This window comes from Tachypleus tridentatus, chromosome 13 (assembly GCF_004210375.1).
Source record: "Tachypleus tridentatus isolate NWPU-2018 chromosome 13, ASM421037v1, whole genome shotgun sequence".
Lineage (NCBI taxonomy): Eukaryota > Metazoa > Arthropoda > Merostomata > Xiphosura > Limulidae > Tachypleus > Tachypleus tridentatus.
In genome coordinates this window covers 93,197,757-93,222,279 of record NC_134837.1, presented here as the reverse complement: position 1 = coordinate 93,222,279, position 24,523 = coordinate 93,197,757, and the positions used below count along the sequence as shown (strand labels likewise).

At 32.6% G+C, this 24,523-nt stretch overlaps 1 protein-coding gene and 1 long non-coding RNA gene across 5 annotated transcripts; one reads left to right on the top strand and one right to left on the bottom strand.

Moving 5' to 3' along the window:
• Positions 1–223: 223 nt before the first annotated feature.
• On the top strand, positions 224–21,010 carry LOC143237568 (G-protein coupled receptor 161-like). Of its 4 annotated transcripts, none has more exons than XM_076476972.1 (6): positions 224–701; positions 8,284–8,487; positions 9,777–9,959; positions 13,282–13,410; positions 13,995–14,740; positions 18,241–20,627. In XM_076476972.1, exons 2-6 carry the CDS (start codon positions 8,297–8,299, stop codon positions 18,771–18,773), a joined length of 1,782 nt encoding a protein of 593 aa, XP_076333087.1. In that variant the 5' UTR covers positions 224–701; positions 8,284–8,296; the 3' UTR covers positions 18,774–20,627. The 4 variants fall into 4 exon arrangements, with proteins under 4 accessions (XP_076333087.1, XP_076333086.1, XP_076333088.1 ...); XM_076476971.1 differs by lacking the exon at positions 224–701 and adding an exon at positions 7,977–8,127 and having other exon boundaries at positions 18,241–21,008; XM_076476973.1 differs by lacking the exons at positions 224–701; positions 9,777–9,959 and adding an exon at positions 7,977–8,127 and having other exon boundaries at positions 18,241–21,008.
• LOC143237569 (uncharacterized) lies at positions 15,527–21,739 on the bottom strand. The gene is made up of 2 exons (XR_013020139.1): positions 21,244–21,739; positions 15,527–18,761 (listed from the first exon to the last, which is right to left on the bottom strand). It is a non-coding gene; the product is annotated as an uncharacterized LOC143237569 (long non-coding RNA).
• Positions 21,740–24,523: the final 2,784 nt, after the last annotated feature.

The window sequence follows — 24,523 nt, the reverse complement described above, 5'->3', positions numbered from 1 at the left end:
ACTATTCAAAGACATTTCTTTGAGAGTTACCATATCATGAAAGTAAAAATAGACCTGATCACCCCTGTACACACGTTCTTAGGAGTGATACTTTAGAAACTCTAAAGGGGCTGCAAGAGCTTTTAGCTCTGGTTAACATACCAAACAACAGATATGAAAACTCGTAACACATTTTGAACTGGTGATGGGAATACTCCCTTGTAGGTAAGTGACCTAGCTCACTGAATTCGAGGCAGTAACAATTGAGCACGTTTATTTCCTAGTGCTCTCTGACATGTGTGTTATTTCATGAGAAATTCGCGTGTGCAAAATCTCATCTACCATAAAAAAAAGTTTCAACATCAAAACTTTAATGGGGGGACATTTGGTTTGTCTGAGCACCTAAACGTGAGAGGATATGAGAGATAAATGCGTCAGAGTAAGCTTCCTTTCTGATTGGTTAATTGATAACTAATGGGCTTGAGCTCTGGCAAGTTTTAGTCTTGAAAGAACTTTTATCAAAGCTCTTTATTTCGAAGAAGAAAGAAGTGAATGGGGTGTTTCTTGTCTAATGAAATACAAACACTACAACCTGTACAGGTGCAAAAATATGTGATTTTAATACTCTGCTTTCTTTCTTGTTTCATTTATCAAGAACATATAACTTATTCATTTTACTTTTATTTCTACTGAGGAATTTCCTAGAGACTTTTGGATTCAAGGTTGGTATGATTTTTCATAAGTTCTTGTCTAATATCCTATTGAACTTATAAATATGATGAAGTTTCTGTAGTCATTTTCTTTATGTTGCGTTACGTTGTTTAAAATATACATTGGTAAGACATATTAGTGTCATTCTGGATGCATGAACATAAAGACAAATTTGATTAGATATGAAAATACAGCCTAAAATAAAAGGAACAGTTTGAAAAAGATTCACGTCTTGGTATTTTATACAATTGAATATTTGTATATATTGAACATTTTTGATACTGTAGTATAAACTCTTAATAAGATTATCTTCATATTCTCTGTAATAAAAGTCAACCTGACATAACGAATCTTGCCTAGAAATGTAATATTAAAGGATATAACGTATTAAAAATATTGAAGGTCTTTATTTTGCAATTATGCTACTGTTAGGTAAATAAATGATTCTAAATTATATTTATTGACACTGCATCTTGTCAGACTTTGTACATAAATACCACAACATAAATTGGAGGTGAAACAGTATCCCAGTCTGATCACCGATAATTCTAAAATAATTGTTAATCAGTTTGTTAACAGATGCTAATAGTTCTTACTCAAACCGGTGAAAAAAAACATCCCTACTAAAAAATATTGAAAATAGTTATTAAATGAAATTATTAATTAGGAAAGCTTTCCAAACAGTTTGCTTAATAATCAATATAAACTACTAATTAATGATTACTAAACCAGGCTTGTACATTAATAAGTTGGTCTTTTATACATTATCAAAACTTGTTCAGATATTGACTTATACATGGGGTAAAGAACTTGTGAATTTGAGATAAAATTAGATTTTACTCGTAACATTGTTATCGTGGACATTGCTGATTTTCGTATTTCAAACCACTGTAATATAAAGTATTCAAACGTCTGTATAAAAGGCCCGAAGAGCATGATAGGAACGTTTAAGGAAGAACATGATATTTTTTATTTTCATGTTAAAGTATAATATTACAACTGCATTATTCAAATTAAATTTAGAATTTATGAGATACGTGTCTCTTTCCGCATGTTAAATACTTCGTAAACCGTTGAAAACGATTCTCAAAAATCAATTTCCTATTATGTATGAACTACGAAGTTTTACAACGTCACGCAAAGATTAGTTTGTATTTTATGCTTAAAAAGTTTTAATTATAGAAGGATATGCTCTGTCTACGATTTTAAACAAACATACCAAAAACATAACAAGTAAAAACAACCAAACCATTATACAATTATACTTTGTAAATAAATTACAAATACTGACAACAAGCTTTACAGTTAGCTAAATGTGTGCGTACGTTACAGATAACAAGCTTTACAGTTAGCTAAATGTGTGCGTACGTTACAGATAATAAGCTTTACAGTTAGCTAAATGTGTGCGTACGTTACAGATAACAAGCTTTACAGTTAGCTAAATGTGTGCGTACGTTACAGATAACAAGCTTTACAGTTAGCTAAATGTGTGCGTACGTTACAGATAACAAGCTTTACAGTTAGCTAAATGTGTGCGTACGTTACAGATAACAAGCTTTACAGTTAGCTAAATGTGTGCGTACGTTATACATAGTTCAAGTAATATACTCTTCAAAAAAAGAAACGCAAAAGGCAAAATATGAGACAAATTGTTAACAAGTTTATTCCGGGTAGTTCTCTATGACATGTGTGAAACTTTGCACATTCACTGCTGAACATCCAAAGTCTGCAAAGGCGAAGTCCACGCTCACTAGGTGAAGTTTAACGTCACTCAACGTTAATAACGAGTATGCCCCCGTGAGCATCAATAACTGCTTGGCATCTCCTGCCCATGGAAGCGATGAGATGACGAATCACATTCTGTGGAATGGCTGTCCTCTCAGCCTGCAAAGCTGCTACAAGTTGAGGTAGAGTCTGCGGTTGAGGTTGTTGCCGTCGCAGACGTCGGTCCAACTCGTCCCAAAGATGTTCGATGGGGTTTACATCTGGTGATATGGAGGGCCAGGGAAGAACGTTGATGTTGTGGTGTCTCAAGAAGACAATGGTGAGTCGGGCTGTGTGAGGACGGGCGTTGTCATGTTGAAAAACGTCTTTGACGTTCACCATGATGGGTTGCACAGGGGGCCTAAGAATCTCGTCGACGGTTGCGTACGGTCTGATCAGAAATCCTACGCAGTCCTGGTATGGTTGAGGCAGCAGACGTCGCAGTGGTGGTCCTATCCCAAAGGTGACGTAATCGGATGTTGAGATCTTGTGCAGGCGTGGTCACACGAGGTCTGCCAGATCGTGGACGGTCACGAGTTGATCCATGTTGTTGGTGACGATTCCATAACCTTGTGATGGTGCTTGGGTGGACATTCACAGCTCTGGCAACACCTGATCGAGATTCGCCTGCTTCCAAGCGACCAATGGCGTTGTTGCGTTGTGCTTCAGTCAGTCTTAGCGTAACTGTATTGCGTGTCGGTGGCTTAACACTGAGCTATGGAAACCGAGAACCCGTCACTTTTATAGGGATTTTGCACATGTTGCACTTGCAGAAGATGCAGATCTCTCAAACAAATTTATTGGACACACATGCGTTTTGGCGAAAAATCCGATGTTTTCCTCCGTTTTCAAAATGCACAACTTTTATTGTCATTTTAGTCTGACAATCAGTGTCTTAACACGTGTAACATCACATACTTTGAGCTTATAACGTTATTATATATATTTCTCTTTAAAATAACAAAAATATCTCTTTTGCGTTTCTTGTTTTGAAGAGTATATTATAAATTTAAAGGTGGAAAAGTTTAAAGTTATAAGCTCACAATAGCAAATATTTGCCTCCTTAATTCTGGATGATTTATGCTAGAAAAGTGCGTAGATGTAACAGCTGATTTATAGAATGTAGTTCACCATGTAGTTTTCAAGAGCGATTACAGTATCACTCATAAAGTACCTTTTATATATTGGAAGTAAAAATAAAACTTTGAAGTGTCGACTGTTTCTCTGAATCAGTGAATCACGTCGGTATTGGCACTTATTTTAAAATTTTGGCAATTTCTTCTTAAGTTTTTGCATAAGTTGTAGTTGAAGTTTAAAATACCAAATATGTCATTGGTACAATGTATTACAGCAAAAGTGTGAATGGTTTTTACATTAGCTTGCAAAGAAAAATGGTTTAAGCATTCAAATATTAGCATTAGTATTTTTCATTTCCATTACACTAAACTAACAATAAATAGCAATGCAATCCCTGTAGGTAACTACATAATAGAATTGGGATTCTGATACTGGAATGTTGATATGCTGGCTTTTAAGTAGAAATATCTTAACATAAAGATATTTTACTTTGGAGTCCTGTGATCGTTACAACATTATCAGTGATTCTCAGGCAAAGTTATTCGGTGGTTCTCATCCGTTTTCTAATCAGGGATGTCTAATGTACCAGTGATAGACTAGAGGGAAAGCAATTAGTCACTCACCGCCAGCTCTTGAGGTATTCTTTTACCAAAGAGTAGAGGGATTGACTATAACATTATAACCCTCTCAAAAAGTACAGGCATAAACAACCATAATGTTGAACTTTTGACCTATTTGGGTAACGACAGCTACTTTCAGCTGAATAGCGGGTTTAACTGTCATGATTATGCAGAAAAATGTACTGAGTTTGCTCAATCACATATCGAAACTCGAACTTTGGACTTTCTAAACTATGATCGCACAATATAACCATCAGGCTTTTTTTGCCAAACTTTCTTCGTAGAAATAGTGTTTGATCTCTGCTGATTGTTGTTATTGTTTTAAAATTAAGCACAAAACTACACAACGGGCTATCTGTGCTCTGCCAGCCATGGGTATCGAAAACAGTGTCTAGTGTTGTAAGCCCGCAGACATACCGCTGTACCACTAGGGGTATCTCTGTATATCAAGACCGTACTGACATGAGTCAATTTTGTGAAAAGATCACTTGGATAATATAAGATTTAGCAAAATGTCCATATGAGTTACATAGTACTCAAATAACATATAAGTTTCTGCGAACAACATCCTACTATAGCCAATCTAATTTCACTAGAAACAACAATAAGAGAAACCTTTCTCAAAAGGTAGCATCTTGTTTATATCTTTTTTACTTTAAGAATGTATAAAGTACCATCTGACTGCTTAACACATTACAGATTTCTCATTTGTGCGGGTTTCATGATCATTTAATTATTTCGTCTGCGACTCTTTAATACAGAAATAATTTTTGCTCTGCATATGATAAAGCTTATTCCCATATTTCCTGTAGGAGGTCAGAGTTCCTCAGGGTTGTGTCTTGAGTATTACTTTTTTCGGCATCCAGACCAGCCTATCACTTTTCTTCTACAGTTACAAAAAAACTTCAATATCAATGGTTTTCAAATTTCCTGTCAGGCATAACATATGAGGTACAATGAGTGACAGTTTCTAACTGCTCTCAATAAATTGTAAGAGTGTACGAATACAAACGATTTAAAACGTCCATCATTTATATCCATTTGCATGTGTACGTTCTTTCATCACTACGTATAGTGCCCTAATCCTGAGCTTCAAAAGTCACAAATTCCCTTGGAGGTTGAGATGAAGATTTTAAAACTTCTCTTTGACAATTTGCTGACGTCTATTTCACTCATTAGAAGCTTCAAGTCGAGTGTTACAGGGTACTTAACACCTTTTTCATCCTCTTTTCTACCACCTGGGCAGCAGAAAAGATGTTCTGTGTTCGATAAATACTGTGTCCTCGTTCAATCCAGGCTACACTATAGGTCTTTGGTCTATGCCTCAGCCAGAGATATTGCATTGAAGATGCTGGAAATGAAACCTAATATCTGTATGTCAGTAATTAGTACCGTTAGAAGAATAAGAAACAAACTTTGACTTGGAAACAATAAAAAAAAAATAAAACCAGGGGTATGCTTCTTCTTTCTCGTGAATTTTCTATGAAAATGGGTTAGCAGTTGGGTGAATTATCTTAAGTAACCACGTATGCTATCTGGTGCATTTGTACTAGTTACCAAAAGTAACCTCGACATGTGTTGAGCATCAAAATAGGCATAGCGTGACTAAGTAACCTATATTGAAAACTTATATTTCACAGCAGCAGTTTTTGACAGTGTTGCATGTATCTACAAAAATGATTTTATTTTTAATATCACTTTACTATACGTGCTATGAAATAATAAATCATATTTTTGAAAACTGTCATACTCAAGTTTTAAAGCCAAAAGGTATACGATAGAAAAAAACATTCTAGTTTTCCAAATGCTAATATATCTAAATAATTGAGATATTACTTATAACATGTTTTGAATCAAAGTGATAAAGGAATGTTACTTCTAGTTGAAAGAAGTCTGTAAATTTGGGGAGGGGATTTCATTGTTTTTCAAGAATATTTCAACAAAACTATTAGTAATATTTATGTCTAAACCAAAATAATGCGTTTGAGTATCGTATATTGTAGCATTTTCTGTTTTCATTTTAACGTGTTTGTGATACTAATGTTGTTGTTAATATTGATTATACCACTTTGATCAAATCTTCAGTTATCTGTATATTGAAGTCAATAAATATACGATTTTGTACACAAAGTTTCATAACTTTCATAGAAACCAAACGACATTAAAAAATAATTAGCATTCATAAGGATACAAACAACTAGTTAATAACCTAAATAACTTTCATTTTTAAAAGAAATAAAACTACTAAAAATACAGAAATTAATATGACATTTTGTTTTCTTATTATCAAATGATTTGAAATAAGATAGCTTAATTCGCGTGTTAATAAATGAGTAAACTAATTAATTTCAAAAGCTAAACAGATCGTTCAAATGCGTTTACTGAAATACCATTTTTTTGCGTTTCTTAAAAATTTTAAGTGATATAAAATTAATTTATTATTATTATACAACAGAAAACTATAAAACAACAATTATCTTTCATTGATGTCGAGAAACCCACTTGTTGAGAAATTTATATGCAAAAACGGCTCGTTTGGGTTGAGAAAATATTTTTTACATAGAAAAGCGAACAACGTTTCGACCTTCTTCGGTCATCGTCAGGTATGTAAAAAATATTTTCTCAACCCAAACGAGCCGTTTTTGCATATAAACAATTATCTTTAATTTTATTTATCAATGAAATAAACATTTTGATTAATAAAATAACTGGCTTTTTATAGTATTTAGTAACAAACTATAAATGAATTTGAATTTAATTGGATTTTTAATAACTTAGGTTTCTTTTGAGTAACTAATTTCTTGCTCATCTGACAGTATTATTAGATTCCATCTAATTATGTACAACTTGAATAGAATAATAGCAATAGAAAATGATTTAAATTAATAACAGTTGTATTATAAAGCCCTTGATTAAGTTTTCATGTAAATAAAGTTTTAGGCTTCACACTACGTTATGAAATAAATCACTACATTTTACAATTTCTAATGTGGTGATAGATAGAAACATGCCAAAATAAATGAATATAGAAACATCTCGATTCTACAGAATTCACTACATTATTCTTACTTTTGTGATCGTTACAAATGAGTTATTTCGTGTTAAAGATTAGGTGTAGTAAGTTACAACATTTCTAGAAACAAACAAAATTACATTTAATAGAATTCTACAATTTAAAGTTATTAAAAGTCTATACAATTTTGGTAAAGTAACTTAACAAACTTAGCTAACTGACTGTACAATATCATTTTTCACTAAAGTATTCATTATGATTTGTAAACAAAATCAAAAGATGTTAATATTTATTGATATCCTCTAACGTAAAGATATGCTGTATCAAGTTTTTCTTATATATAAATACTGTTATTTTTATTTTGAAAATCATCTAAATTAAAAACGTCTATAAATGCACCCAGTATGATCTGCTTTATATAACTAGAACATGGCAAATGTCCAAAGAAAATTGTAATGTAATTTTCTACTCTGTTTATCAATAAAACTAATCGTGCTTTGGAAGTACTACTAAGTAAATCATTAAGCAACTATGGTAGTCCAAAGAAAACTGTTAACGTAGGAGGCGAACTGGTTTTCTGATTGAGGCTGAGTGTTTGGGGAAAAAAGTGAGCATCTGTTCCAAGTTCAACAAAGATATATTCATGTATTTGTATGAATACAAGTGCAACCTGCTGTTTTTTTCACAAAGCCTAGTCTTTAAATTTTGCAAGAGCATATAATTATAATTATACTTGTTAAGCATGACGTTTATAAACTATATTTTTTATAATAATATAAGAGTTAGTTGTTTTAACGTTAAAAGGCTTTGCGAAGAATGCGTTCAGTCAGTGTCAGATACGCTATATCATTAGCCACATTTATAGTTTACCGCGTGAGAACATTTAGTGTGTCTTGCATGCCTATCACAGTTTTCCACCTGTATGAAAGTCTGATTTTGTGATGAACGTAAAATGCCATCATTGTATGTATATTCATTTTATTTGTGTTCAGTAAGTCTTTCGACATGTTTAGACTATACACAATGGAAAATGAAATTTAACAATCTGAGCTATACAAATGAAGACCATTTTCAATTCTCTTATCCTAAATCATTTTAACTTCATACCGACATTTTCAGAGCTTTCAATACGATGTCCTCAACGAACTACACCAAAATAGAAAACCAGAATCGATCACTAGAGGATTTGGAAATTAATAACAATGGTGAAAACGTAACATATTCGGCTATATTACTAATCATCCTTGTATCATCACTGAGCGGAAATTTCATAGTAACTTTCACCTTATTGAAGAAAGAAGGAAGACTGTCACCTAGTAACAAGTAAGTTCTTGTTTTATAGATGCTTCGTTAATCTTTAATCTGAAATAATTATTATCCACATATACCCGTTATATTATACAATATAATTCACAGTGTGAGACCTACAATATTTACTTGTAAGAGTATATATTTGTATCACTGTGTATACTTCGTTAATCTTTAATCTAATGTAATTATTATCAAAATCAACCTGTTATATTATACAATATAATTCAAAATATAAAACTTTAGCAATTTTGCTTATTAAAGTTTGAAACTTAGAAGTTGCCAAAATTGAGACAACTTAAGAAGTTTTCGTTTTTTGTTTTTCAAATGTGGTATATAATCGTACTAATATATATCACCCATAATACTGTTCGCAATATACATGCATGTATAGTTATTATTTTTGTATAATATCTAAATACCTGTGTTAACATCATTGAAGCAATATTTATTTGGGGTGATAAATGTCGAAAAAAAAGTATATTCAATAAGGATTAATAATTTCAAGTTATATTGTTATGATACAGCAATTATAGCAAAATTGTGAAAAGAAAACGTTTAAATTAATGTATTTTAAAATCATAAATGAGGATATAATAACCGTTTTATTAATCATATGATATTTCATTCTTTATAAACCTTAGTTCATGAGCAACCAATACATGTTTTTACATGAGAATAACAGTAAAGTATGAAATTCTGTAGCATCAATCATTGCGAGGTACACACGTATTAAAAATAACCAAAACTTACAGCAAAATAAAATCATTAGACACAGGAACGATTTCAGTGCTTCGATGTTATTTGTAACTCTGCTTTGAAATATAATTAACGAATTGTTTTTCTATATTTTAATTAATTAAGCTACTTTTACTGTTTCATGAGAGTTATTTTATTAAATATGTTGACAGTCATGATGCTACTACTTTATAACAGTTATCGTGATGTCAAATATATAAATATTTGATAGAACTTGAAACCAAGGACAGACCAAAGGTTTACAGCTAACTTCTGTGAATATCAAGTAGGTCAAAGATTTAGAAACCAGTAAATATGATTTCTTTATAGATTAAATGGTGCTATATTTCTAACCAACCATTCTAAGATTATATTTTACACACGAAAGTTATTGTTCTAATGTAACTTTGATATGATCTTCAAGAAAATGTATTTCATTCACTCAAGGTTTGGAGTACAGCTTAAGTTGATAAGGTATTCTTTTGACATAGTTCCAAGCGTTTACATTTTGTTTTGAAATTTTCGAATTCACAACTTATTTTATTCTAGTGCAAATGTACTTTCAGATTAGTTTTTAGTTTGGTGAGCTCCAATCTTATAAAAGATGTTACAGTTTCACCTTTAATTGTGGCTACGTCGATAAAAAATCAATGGATTTTTGGCCATGCGTGGTGCAGCATCATATCTTTTCTCTTCCTTCTGATCTCATTAGCCAGTATTCTTACGCTTACAGCCATCGCTATAGATAGGTATGTAATCAAACATTTATTTTTCATTGTAGAAGTGAGAACAGTAATTTTTGTATGTAATTCGTCACATAAGTTATCATATATTCTGTTGTGGATACGCATTTGAGTTTGATAGATGTTAACTAGCGCACGAGAAGAACTTTTTATTTAGCTACTTGTTCAACAAATGCAAAACAGACTAATTATAATATATACACATTGTAATATAGGGAAAAATATTTTGCCATATATTTTTTCAAATCAAAATTCTTTCCATCTTACAGCATATTCAAATGAGGAAAAACCAGACTTATTACTATAAAGACACCTCCCAGTAGCACAGCGGTATGTGTGCGGACTTACAACGTTAGAAACCGGGTTTCAATACTCGTGGTGGGCAGAACACAGATAGTTCATTGCGTAACTTTGTGCTAAACTTAAAAAAAACATCTAGATAAATCAAAATAAAATCAGGAAAAAGCTTTGTGCTCAAAAAAGGACAAACAAACAAAGACAACTAAAAATGATGAATTGCGTGTCTGTGTTAGCATGACTCCAAAGTTGGCTGGTTCAATTACCATACGTTTCTTTATCGTAACTGAAAACTGTGTAAATGAGTTATTGTTTTAAAATTTCTGACAGAGGAAAGATATAAAAAAGACCCTGAAATGGAACACTTTTTACTTTTTATGTATTTTTGGTTTTGAATTTAAATATATAAGTACTTAATCAGATAAATGAATTTATTATTACCTTCCTCAAAGCAAGATATACAATTAGTATTTAATGAGGTCGTTAATGATTAAATAACAAACAAGGAAAGAGAGGGGACGTTATCTGATACAGTCCTTTGTACAGTTTTCCTTTCTTAACGAGTGCTTTCAGCTAGATGAAATAACGTGGATAACTGTCATTTCGCTTTCAGTTTGGGACTGTTATTAGTTTCACTGTGAATCACAAAATATTTGACTAATAGTAATTTTATTAAAGAAAGACTCAGTATGTATGAGTTAATAATTAGTTTTCGAAAGCCCAACGTTATAAAATTTTGTTATAAATTAATCGACTGTTACTGGCATTTCTTTTCATATTTTAACAAATAGAAAAAAAGAATAAAATCAAACCAACAATACATTCAACTTGAGTAAAAATACGTGTTTATATAGTTTATTAAAATCTATACAATTTTTGGTTTGAACAAGCACTTGACTATGAAGGAAAAGTAATATTCTTCGAACCTGTCGTCATTTAAAATAGAGGGTAGTAACAAAAAACAACCTGTAAAAATCTCTTTTATTAAAATTTGTAAAAGGAAACCAGCTAGTTTCGCAGACACATATGTACTGCTAATAATATTTTTTTTAAATAAAGAAAACAAATATCTTTAGTATTGCTGCTGTCAATTCGTACACAGGAAATCATAGCCATAGAACGATTTAGGTGGCATTTAAATAGATTGAAAACGAATGCTATTCGGATACTCATTCACCAAACGTTTTACAAAGCCTACACGTATGTCGATAAATGAAATGTCATTTTACTAAGTATGAAGTGTTTTAGTCTTACGTTTCATCTATTCGCTCATACTGTTTCAAGATTGGATATTTGTAATTTTACAAGTTGATTTCTGGTGTTGAATTTCGCGCAAAGCTACGTGAGGGCTTCTGTGCTAGCCGTCTCTAATTTAGCAGTGTAAGACTAGAGGGAAGGCAGCTAAGCATCCCCAACCACCGCCAACTCTTGAGTTACTTTTTTTAACAAATAGTGGGATTTACTGTTACATAATAACGCCCTCACAGCTGAAAGAGCGAGCGCGTTTGGTGGGAAGGGGATATGAGCCTGCAGCTCTCAGATTGCGAATCAACAGCCCTTAAGTTAGCCACCTAGCATTGAAATGGTGTTACTTCTACACGGTGAACACAGTAATATAGTCGATGTGGCTTTGATCTAAAACAAATAAACACTAATACTTACTTCGTCAATGCAATATAATTTTTGATACTGGAATTTGTTTTCCGAAAGTTTGAAAAGTATTCCAAAAGTTGACAATAGGAAGACATAACAGTTCAAATCAGCACGAATTGTTTTCTTGATTTTTGTAAATTCTGCCTCGTTCGTGTACTAAACAAATATTGTATTTTATATTATTTTTTCCTGTGTAGTTAAAAAGGAAAAAGTTAACCGCTTGAGTATTTTAATTATGTATTCCTGAATAGCCTTTTCAGGCCCGGCATGGCGAGGTGGATAAGGCACTCGACTCGTAATCTGAGGGTCGCAGGTTCGAATTCTTGTCACACCAAACATGCTCGCCATGTGGGGGCGTTGTAATGTTACGATCAATCCCACTATTCGTTGGTAAAATAGTAGCTCAAGAGCTGGTGGTGGATGATGATGACTAGCTGCCTTCCTTCTAGTCTTACGCTGCTAAATTAGGGACGGCTAGCGCAGATAGCCTTCTTGTAGCTTTGCGGGAAATTTAAACCAATCCTATTTAAATTGAAAATGTTAAAATACCTGATATTTTCTTGTTTGTTTCTGAAGTTTAACTTTTTATTTACAAAACTTCATACATTTCGCGGCATTGCTACAGTCAAAAGTACGTAATTTCATAAAAATAAAAAAGCTGTGTCTAAATACAACGATATACATACAAATAATATTTAGTTAATACGTGCTCTTGTGACCAGTGAGACTAGACAATAATATATAATAACTTCTTAAGTTTATGAGCAATTTTTATTGATGTATATTTTATCGCGATGGATTTGAACTTCAAATCTGTTGGACGCTTAGATAAATGGGATAGCCCCATAACACATCCTAGAAAAGCAATTTTAATAACTGAAGCAAATAATTGTTGAAACAGCTGTTTTGTGATTCAAACATAGAGTTTAATAAAAGTCCTCATACTCGCATTTTAATATTTTAAACATAGCTTTGTAATCCAAAACATTTGATTCTGTTCTGGCTTAATTTCAATTCTCTGTAATTCGCAGTGTAAAAATGTATTATTTGGTCCTAACTTTGTCATCGCACTTCGTCCATTGTGTACAACGACTTACCCTTTATAAAGTTATCATGTTCACTCTTGTTTAGCACCGAATTACCGATCTAATATATACAAGAATAAAAGTGTAGCGTTTTCAAATATCAGGCACCTATGTGAAATGGACTATGAGCAGAATCAAATGGCTTGTTCTATAAAGTTCTACCAGGAACGTTAAAAACTGTTTTGTGCAATGCTCTCAAGCAATTAAACTTTCGATAACTGTAACTTCTTTTTCCTGAAAGTTTTTAATGGAGTACTATTTTGATAATTTTTAATTACAAGTGTTATTTTCAGGTATTTTGCCATTGTAAAAACCATGATATACAGACGGACAATTACATCAACCAAATCTCTCCTCATGTTGCTGGCGGCATGGATTCAAGCGGCATGTTGTTCTGTTCCTCCTGTTTTAGGTTTTCCCGAGTACGTTGGTGTCGTTTTTTTAAATCGTTCATTATTTTCCAAGTGTAATATTGTGGATTTCAACGTTTATTGTATTAATTTATTTCGATTATGTTAGATTATTCTTTAAAGTGCAACGTATTTCATGTAAAGAGTAAAGTTTTCTAAATAAGTTTTAAGTTATGTTTGGGCTGTGTACACTAGTACACTGTGTACTAGTGCTGTGCTTCCTAAGAACTAACTGTTGGAAGCTCATAGAAATTACTTCAATTTTCAATAAAGTTACATAATTACAGAAAGAACAAAATAGATTATTGCACCTTTTTTTGATCTAGAAGCTAAGAAAAGAAGTCAAAGGTTGTAATAATCTGCCTATTCGTGTATGTGTACCACCATCTAGACTTTCACAGAAACTTGGTGAATTACATTTTACATATGCTGTAATTCGAAACATTTCAACAGTTTTGCACATATTGTAATCAAATTTGTAAACGTTGAGCACTGGCATTTTGAATATGTATGTATGTATTTGTTGGTATAGTACGAGTTGTTAGAAAACGTTAGCTTGTATGTCTCAAATACTTATTTAGTTCTTTCAATTGTAGAGTTGCTTACAACCCTGTGACCCATTTCTGTGAAGTAAGTTGGGGTAACAATTGGATATACAGTGGCTGTGTACTAGTGCTATGCTTCTTTTTGCCTGTCAGCATCATGGTTTTTTGCTATACAATTATTTTACGGGTTGCCTCTACTAAATGTCGTACAGTCCACATGGGGACGACTAACCAAACAGTAGAGAATGCGGGGAGTCACAGATCTTCCATTTCTTCTCAAGGAAACCAAGGAGCACTTGGTAGCTCTTCACCACCAGTTGTGAATTTCTTTACAAAACAGACACTAACAAGAAAGCCATCGTTACTATCTCTGTCTTCCGGTTCCCAAGTGAAGGGTGTCACTATCGTCTGTATCATTCTTGGTGCTCTGCTCTTTTCTTGGTCACCCTACGTGGCCGTTATTTTGTGTGAAGCTGTGGGGAAGAGAGTATCGGCTTGGTTTCAACGTTTCTCTATCTGCGCTGCACTTACTCGTTCTGTTACTGACCCTCTAGTCTATGGATTACTAAACAGGTCAATACGAAATGACATATTTACGCTGTTGGGTATTCCACAACAACGACCTTTTATGACAAAGAGACTCTGTTCTGAGATCGAGCTAAAGGAATCAACTCCAGTCGACTCACTTCCTGCTTCAATCCTACGGACATCAACTTCCTTTGAGTGCATGCCAAGGACGTCACCGTCGAGATGGGGGTCTCAGCAGAGTCTGGAGGGTCACTCCAGTCAAGATTCAGGTTTGCTGAGCTTTGGTTTATCTTAAAAATTAGTGAGGTTGTGATGAAATATCTACTTTATCTTAGCAGCTAGTTAAGTCAGATTTATACATATCTAAAGTATGAAGCAGGTGATTGTAGGATAAAGAAGTGTTTATTGAATGCACACTTAAATGACTTGATATTGGTTTAAATATAAATACGCAGGCCTTCATTTCTTATACTGTATTGTCAAGAGCGTCTGTTTGTTTGTTTGTGAGTTGTAAAGCACAAAGCTAGACAATGGGCCATCTGTACTTTGCCTGCCTCTGGTATCGAAATTCATACCTTTAGTTATAAGCCCGGTGACTTACCGCTGAGCCACCGAGGGCTATTCGAGAATTGCACACAAATGTGCTGACTGTTGCATATAAAACATAAAAATAGTTTTGCATGTTAAACCATATGTGTAACAAACAATATACAACGTGAACTACTCACGAGAGTGTAACTTGGCCCGGAAATTCAACAAGTAAATAAGTAAATTTACATGTATTATTGGTCAAACAGACACTGACGCTAACGTTATCACATTAAACTTTACTTTTTGTGGTGAAAATTGAACCATATTACAATTTTTGTGTAAAAAGATGGCAAGATGTTTTGTAAAATGTTTTTAACAAACATTTTTCACAACAGATTACTACTTTGGTAAGTTGAAAGTTATAGAACTCAAAATATCGATTATTATTAAAAGACCAATATACAGGTTTTATTAAGAAGTCAGAACACGGTTTTATTTAAATCTCGACATAGAGGTTCTTATTAAGAACTTAGAACACAGTTTTTTTATTTAAAACTCAACATACAGGTCCTTATTAAGAACTCAAAACATGCACTTTTATTTAAAATTCGACATTCAGGTCCTTATTAAGAACTTGGAACACGGGTTTTTATTTAAAACTCAACATATAGGTCCTTGTTAAGAATACGGAACACAGGATCTTGTTAATATTTCAGCAAACTTGTTTTTATTAATAATTCAGCATTCGTGTTCTTATTAAGAAATCAACATACAGGTTCTTATTAGGAGCGGACTTGTAAATTTGAAAACTCTAGTAATTACTTCTTTAATTTGTCATGGAAATATTTATTACGGTAATAATTAAAACTACAGTTATTTACTTTGCACTATATGATTGAAAATTTCCCTTAAATTTAAACATATTTAGAATTTTATTATCGAGATGATTCCAAACAAACTGTTATTACCAGTAATATCTATTATCATTCACATGTTATTTAGGTTTTGTAACAGGTATGGTTATCCATAGGCCGTTGCATTAGAATTAATTAATAAGCAGTACATATTTTTATACAATATTCTGATCTATATTTTTCTTAACAGCACTCATTGTGACACTGATATTCAGTGGAAAATTTCAAATTCAGTGAGCCTTAACCTGTTGTGTTAATTACCATAATTTTATTCTAATACTTTCCACATATGTCTTGTGTTAATTTATTTATTCTCTTTACATATTACGTTGTGTCCCAACATTGTTTGTTTGTTTTAGCTTTAAAATTCTACGTACTCTGTTCCAGGGAATCGAACTCTGGATTGCAGCGATTTTCAAATCCGTTAACTTACCGCTGATCCAATAGGGACAGCTATACGTAATATATATTTATATATATACGAATATCTTTCAATAATACCCCAAATCTTAATAACTAAGTTTCCCAAATTGAATTTTTTGGTAAAAAATCCCCATCGCACCAATCATGCTTGCACTTTCAGCCATGAAGGCGTTATAATGTGACGGTCAATCCCACTATTCGTTGGTAAAGAGTAGCCCAAGAGTTGGCAGTGGGTGGTGATGACTGGCTGCCTTCCCTCTAGTCTTACACTGCTAAATTAGGGACGGCTAGCGCAGATAGCCCTCGTGTAGCTTTGCAAGAAATTCAAAAGCATACAAACAATTTTATGGTAGAAAAATAATTAATAAGTTCAAAATATTATCCGCTAGGAAGAGTTTCTGTTTTAATAGTAAAAGGAACCATCTGAGCAGTGACTTATGGCAGAAAAAAGATAGGTTCGAAATGCTCTTCTTTAACACATATCTGAACTGGAATTATCAATGGACTAATTAAAAGACATTCGATAAAAACATCCTCAATCATTCATAATGTTTTAATGTTTGTTATTTCTGTTGCGTCAAATAAGCCTCCCGCTTTGCCAGTGTTGAAGCTTTACACTGTAAAAAAAATTATGAAACAAATTACTTACGTTTCTGAGAGACAATCTCATAACAAAATCCCTCCCTTTCTGAAACGTTATTGGTTTCTAAAATGTTACACCGCAGCGTTTGGTTGTTTGTTTTTGAATTTCGCGCAAAGCTACTCGAGGGCTATCTGCGCTAGCCGTCCCTAATTTAGCAGTGTGAGATTAGAGGGAAGGTAGCTAGTCATAAACACCCACCCCCAAATCTTGGGCTACTCTTTTACCAACGAATAGTGGGATTAACCGTCACATTATAACGCCCCCACGGCTGAAAAGGCGAGCATGTTTGGTGCGACGGGGATGCGAATCCGCGATCCTTAACCGTAGCGTTTAAGACAATAGATTGTAGCTATAATAATCAAAATCTTAAATTGCATAAATTAAGTTTATTGTATGCTACTTTCACAGCTTTTCAAGGAGCATAAAGCAACACGCAATGTAACCGTACAGAATTCATACCATCTTCAGAACATAAACAGTATGTCCAAAGTTGTATCTTTGTATATAATATGATCAGTTAACACCATTTAATATATGTATAATATGTATGTGCATAAACATATTTTTTACATACTTTACTTAAGTTCTTATTGACTTATGAACTAAGCTAGCGGATAAAAGTCTGCAAAAGTATACATCACACGTGAGAGAGTACTTTCAAATGTAGTCCAGTAAGAGACGCAATTTGGCCATGTGGTATAACTTTAGATTTAGGAGCTGGCTTGACCGGTTCGAATGCATGCGATGTGACAAAATATTTTCACACTTTAAGTTGTTGGTGCACCTAAACAATGACAGTCAATCCATTATCATACATGACGGGTGGCTGTACAAAATTAGGGACGAAAACTTATAGTGTTAGTATTACTGTGTAAAACGTGCTAATTAAATGCCACATCTTTTTATGATAGCTCTGAATATTTTATACGTATTTGCGTTACAAACCTTAACGTAAGGCAGATTAAGATATAAATTTTGATCTAGAATCACTAGAACGCATTAACTGAAGTCTGATTGAAATAAAAAAATAATTATTTTAGGATTAGAATTTTCAAATTTTGTTAAAAGCAAACAAACGTAATATTTCTTAGTATGTTTTAACAGTAAACTAAATGAATTCTAAACTAATCAAATATTACCTCGCTCAATCATTTTATTCTTACTCTTAGATATCACTGTCTTTCCTTTAAAAGAATCGTCAATGTTGGTTAAATAACGAGAAACATTCAATTTGATTAAACTGCATGTCTTCATTTAGGGGCCATGACATCTTCAATTGAAGAATACGAGCTAGGGACCACTAATCCTAGTGGAACTTCTATCACCAACATGACGTCACTTTTAGAAGTACCAAGTCCAAGTCTAAATCACAAGAGTCATTCAGTAAAACGACTGTCTTGGGCCGAAAATACTTACAATGGTCAAGAACTTGATGATGGTCACGAAGAGAGTGTTACAGAGTTTCAAACCTTTAAGGCAACGCCAGGGATTGAAATGGTAATAAGCAGAGAGAAAAATGATGCAACGGGAAGATCTAAAGGACAACTTCCCGCTCCCGCACCAACCTTAGTTGTAACTGCTGTTGTTGAGGAGAGACAAATACTTCGAAACCAAGAACACGTTTTAGAAGCGTCCACTCTCACGGTTCCACAAGCAAGCAGTTCACTGGCCACTGGTACCCACAGAAGGAGCATTGATGAAGGAATAGTCAGAGATTACTCTTCTGGAGATCCTGAGACCGAAGACTGTGATCTTCAACCTCTTAATCGTCCTTCCTTTCTGAAAGATTAAAACTGGATAAAGTAATAGGTCACGATTGATTTAGGGTTATTTTAAGAGAGGTAAAATTAATATTCAAATTCCTGACCAATCGTTAATTCAAAGAGAAAATGCAATGATCATGAAATTGTTAACTCTTGCTAAGGTAAAAGAATGAACGTATAGACCTGATGGATTTATACAGATTCTAATAGGAAGATATGAAGCATCGGTTAATGTTTGTTTTTCGCAACACCATAGTAACCAAATTTTCTATTCATGGCTCATAATTATGAGGTTCTCGAAAATTAGTGTTATATAAAAGAACGATATAAGTGGCGCTTAGATATTCTGATCAATAAATAATTTCAAAAACTGAGAGTAACAAAGGGATATTAAAGGTACATTATTTAGAAATATTGAGATGATCTGCTCAACTTTACGTATGCATCGTAGGATTAGGCATTAGAGGTGGAAGTATAAGTGAAATGTAAAATAAAAAACAGTAAATCCAGTTTCTACAAGCCATACCATTCAGCGGTTCTAGAATACTGTTTATTATAAAATTGATATATTCTGAGATACGATAAAGCATAAACTAAATATTCTAAAGGGCAATGAATTTCAAGATTTCTCATAGACATTTATGACTGACTGTTTGTGAACAAATTAGTGGATGAATGATACGTTTAGCTAGCTAATCGTCAAATATTACAAATGTAGAGAAAACTCAGGTTATGAGTTTTATTTTTAAAGTTATGAAGGTGGATTACTGTGAATAATATAATAGTTAATTGTAGATAACAAAGAAACGATAAGTTATAATATGTTAAGTTTTTTGTTCTAATTAACAGACCCCAAAATAATGATGATTAAAATTGTTATATTTTATGAAGAAGTTGGGTAAATAAAGAAATTATAGTTATGGGTGCCATTCAAGAAATGAGCTTGTTTATGAGTTATTGGAGAATATAAGTTGTACTTTTTTAAGTTATAATTTTCAAATATAGGTTGGTAGTAAATGTTATAGATCAAGTTAACGGTGAACAATGTTTTTAGCATTTGATTACTTGTAACATTTAGAGATCAGTCTAGGCTAATTTCTAAAGGTATTAATTAAGCTGCACCTCTATACACCCTGATATGTTTATGGTATAAATCGAAACAAACTACGTGTGGCTTTTACAATGAATTAAAATTCGATAGTTTGGCACATAAGAATTTCTTCTAAGGTCTGAGGGACCAGTACTACGAACTACTTAATATGTTAGGTTGGGCTTCACATGAAAAGTGTAATTACACCTTTGTCGATCGCATTTGAACAAACATGTTCATACAGTAGCATGGAAATAATAATGTTTAAGAATGTTTTGATGTTTTAGATTTATTAACTAAGTTTTAAGTTTAGTGTTATAAGATCATGCATTCAATAGAAATAAGTGTCAAAGTGTTCTGTAAATAAGAAATAAACTGTACAAAACCAGTGCCTTTATCAAAATGTTTTTCAATCTATAATCTAAGTTATGAGCACTTTTTAGATGTTGCTAGATCGTTTCGAGTATGATAGATAAAACTTAGATATCAATATGTAATGATATCTAGCAACACATAAGATTACGGGTCATCTTGTATAATCATGATGAAACATTAAACAGTGTTGATATAAAAATGTCAGATAAATATATATGATAGATATTGTAACGTGGATAAATAAAACCTGAAATTTAGATTAAGTAAGGGTTGAGATTTAAGAATAACTTTAATCAGGTACATAACATGATATTATATATTAAATGTACATAATATTCACAATAATAAAAGAACGTCTTTCTTGAACTGTATCTTAGAGAGCACCGCAGTTATTAGAATATGTTTGTTGTGTACATTATTTACAAGTGTTTTAGAAACGCAATTGTATGTTAGCAGTTCTGCGAAATCAGGTACAAAGCCTATTCTCTGCTTACCTAATGTGTTTCGGATTTGATTTTCACAGCTGAAATATTTTAAAGATATAAAAACACTTCAGCTAGAGAGCTATAAAATTAATAGTAACATACATGTCATATGACACCTTGATGTAACGAGATATATCAACATGTCAAAACCGATAACTTATCATATATAAGCATCTAGAAAACTCTTATAACGTAATACCTAAAATATTTTGAATTTACAAACTAAATCATCATCATAGAAACACGGATTTACTGACGGAACTAGAAAAACAACAACAATTACAACTAAGGGTTTGTCAATGTGTTCAGTGGGTCTTAAATAATTTAAACAAATATTGTAATACTGAGAAATATAGAACAAGTATTAATCTATTTATTATAATCAGTAATTCCGTTAGCTATAAAAATAAAATTTGATTTTAGTAATCCTTGCTCTATATGTTCTACTGATAACATTAATAAATGTGTGTGTTAGTCAACACAGATGTCTCTTTAATGACAATACTCGTAAAAATTATCAGTTTCACAAAAGACGGATTTTCACAAACCTTGCATTTTCACTTGTCTAAAAATTTGTACATTTCGGCCAACGTGCTTTTCACCAAATACAGAGAATACCAATAGGAGGTAGTTTCAGCCCACAAACTGCTTTCACCAAATACAGATAATACCGACGGAAGGTAATTTCAGCCTACAAGTTGTTTTAACCAAATACAGAGAAAACCAATGGGAGGTAACTTCAGCTCACAAGTTGTTTTAACCATATAAGGAGAAAACTAATGGGAGGTAACTTCAGCTCACAAGTTTCAGATTTATATTTATAAGGGGTGAATTTTCATGCATAACAAACCGAGTATATAAGAAAAACTATAATAAAGCTTTGCGTATTAGTGGCGCTTGCAGACATATTAATGACATTATTTAACCTAATTATCAGTATTTTATTTCTGAACTTTTAAGTCCATACCCTTGACGCTCATCTTGATAAATTCAAGGAGAACATGGGAGCATACTCAGAAAAGCAAGGCAAGCGCTTCCACCAAGATATACTGGACTTTGAACGCCGCTACCAAGGAGTGTATAACAAAAACATGATGGAAGACTATATATGGGGGCTAATACGTGAAAGTAATTTACATTACAGTCGTAAACCTCGAAAAACTACTCACTGCTAAACATTTTTGTTCAATTTTGTATAACTTTAATATGAATACATGTAAATCTTGATTCATATGTATTTTATCAGACCTTATGTAAATGACAATGTGCAAATTTGCCCGTTTTTACATAGAAAATAAATTAATTTCTAACTTTCATTATCCAAGTCATAAAAGCAAAGGGAGTAATGACCATTCTCTGTACTTTTACAACATAAGCATTTAAGAAATAACACATACTATCCAGGAACAAAATTTCTGTTACATAGTGTTATTATGTGAACTTTCTCATATACTATTATCATTATTACTTACCGGTATATGTTTTAACGAGTTGCTAGGGTTTGGCTATTTATTATCGTTCTCTCCATATTCATTGTAAGTTGATAGAGATCAATTAAACTGTGAGGAATGTGAGAAAACACTTGCAATTAGCTTGTTTTTATATCAGTTCTTTTGTCTATTAATTTCCAATATTTAATCTGCATGCAGACCTGGTATGGCCTCTTGGTTAGGACGCTAGACTCGCTATCTATGGGTAGACGGTTAGAATCGTATCATCAAATATGTTCGTTCTTTCAGTCGAGCAGCGGTATAACGTGTCAGTAATCCCACTACCCGAATAGAGTACCCCAAGTTTTATTGATGACTGATGGTGTTAACTACCTGCTTTCTTTCTAGTTTATCATTTCTAAATTAGATGATCCTCTAACAACTTTGCATGAAATTCAACAGAATAAGCAAGCAGACAAACTGTATATATATATATATATTGCATTTAACTAGATTATTTTAATAAAGTATCAAAACTTTTATTATTTTGTTCTTTAGTTAATTTTTATCTTTGTGAAACATTAGTATCTGTTGTTTTTTATTTTACCTGCACCGTTCTTCTACCCTGCTCTATAGTTAAATAGTAACTTGGGTCCAAAGTATTTTACCTAAGATGTAAAGCTCAACAAATGCAATATTGTCAGACTGCTTAACTGATGTTTATTGGTCACTTGTTGTTGTTATGGGTGGCTCGTAATACATTATGAATACACTAGTGTTGTTATGAAAGAGCATGAAGCGAACTACTAGTTTCTGTTTATTCTGAAAGTACTCTGTTCCTTCTTTAATGTTATTTTTGATCATGAAAGTCACACGTGTTTAAAATGGTGAGTTTAAATAAAGAAAACATATCTTTTACACGCTTGAAAATCTTGTTCACCTGATAAACATTTCAAGCAATAAATAAAACACTAAATAATCTGATAAATTTTAGAACATTTCCAATCTGCAATAGTTTCTTTTGTCTGTTTGTTTTGAACTTCGCGCAAAGCTGCCCTAGCTTAGCAGTGCAAGACTAGAAAGAAGGCAGCTAGTCATCACCACCCATCGCCAACTCTTGGGTTACTTTTTACCAACGAATAGTGGGATTGGCCGCACATTATAACGCCCCCACGGTTGAAAGGGCGAGCATGTTTGGTGCGACCGGGATTCAAACCCGTGACCCTCGGATTACGAGTCGAACGCCTTAAAATGTGAATTTTACTTGAAACTCTTGAAATAATATTTGTATTCAAATCCTCTATAGCAATAAAAATGTAAATGTACTGGGCAGATAAAATACTGACAAGTTGAATTTTGGAACAAGTAGAATTATGTGCTATCACACATGTTACTACTCTTGTTGTTTCTTTCACGCTTTCGGTCTTTATGCATTGACCTTGTGAAACAGCTTTGATGACCATTGGATTTAATATTTTCATATTTGCAATCGTTGTTGTCATTAGGCCTATGTAACACCCCGCATTACTTTGGTTAAGGTATTCACAACGACCTTAAACCAGCAAGTTTTCTCTTAGGGGAATTATGAAAAGTAATAAATATTAAATCTCACAATTTACAATAAAACTTAAAACTTTTTTTCATCATTAGTAATTTCTTACTAGTTAATAAAGCTTAATACTCTCGCTAATCTGTTGGATAATACGAGTTAATAAAGCTTTAACATATTGTTAATCTTAAAAATACAATAAATCTTAAAACACTTCTTAACCTGATAAATATTATAAATTACAACATGGCTTAAAGCTGTCGCCAACATGGTTAATCCTACATGTTACAATGAAGCTTAACATTATTGTTAATCTGAAAAATCTTAAAAGATCCACCAAATCTCAAAATTCTTCCTTACTTGATAAATATTATAATTTTTGATATATCTTAAAATTCGCAATAAACCTGATAAATATTACTAATTACATTAAAGCTTGTAAACAAAAAACACTGTTTTTTGTTTTTTTTCAGTTTGGGGCGTGATACCCAGCCTAGCTAACTAATGAATCAATATTTGCTGTAAAATACTTATCAGTTATTAGTGTAGCTACCAGTTTGTTCGTCAAATATGATGTCGCTCCTTTAACTTACACGTTCAGTCCTTTCTTTTTTTTTTTGTTCTCTGCTGCACCTTTTTTCATACCTAAGGTGGTTTTTTATTCGATATCATAACTTTTTGTCAGTATACACCAACAAACCACAGCAAGTAAGAAAACGACACTTGATAGCAACCAACATTAGCTTTAGGATCGCAACTCTATTATTCAGAACAGACCTATACTTTACAAAATTTAACACATTCTTTAAGATACATGCTGATAGTTTTTCCTTTCTTAAACAGTGTTAA

Coding starts and splice junctions, on each gene's coding strand:
- LOC143237568 (XM_076476971.1), top strand. Junction 8,488..9,776: donor AGACTGTCACCTAGTAACAA/GTAAGTTCTTGT, acceptor ATGTACTTTCAG/ATTAGTTTTTAGTTTGGTGA. Junction 9,960..13,281: donor ACAGCCATCGCTATAGATAG/GTATGTAATCAA, acceptor TGTTATTTTCAG/GTATTTTGCCATTGTAAAAA.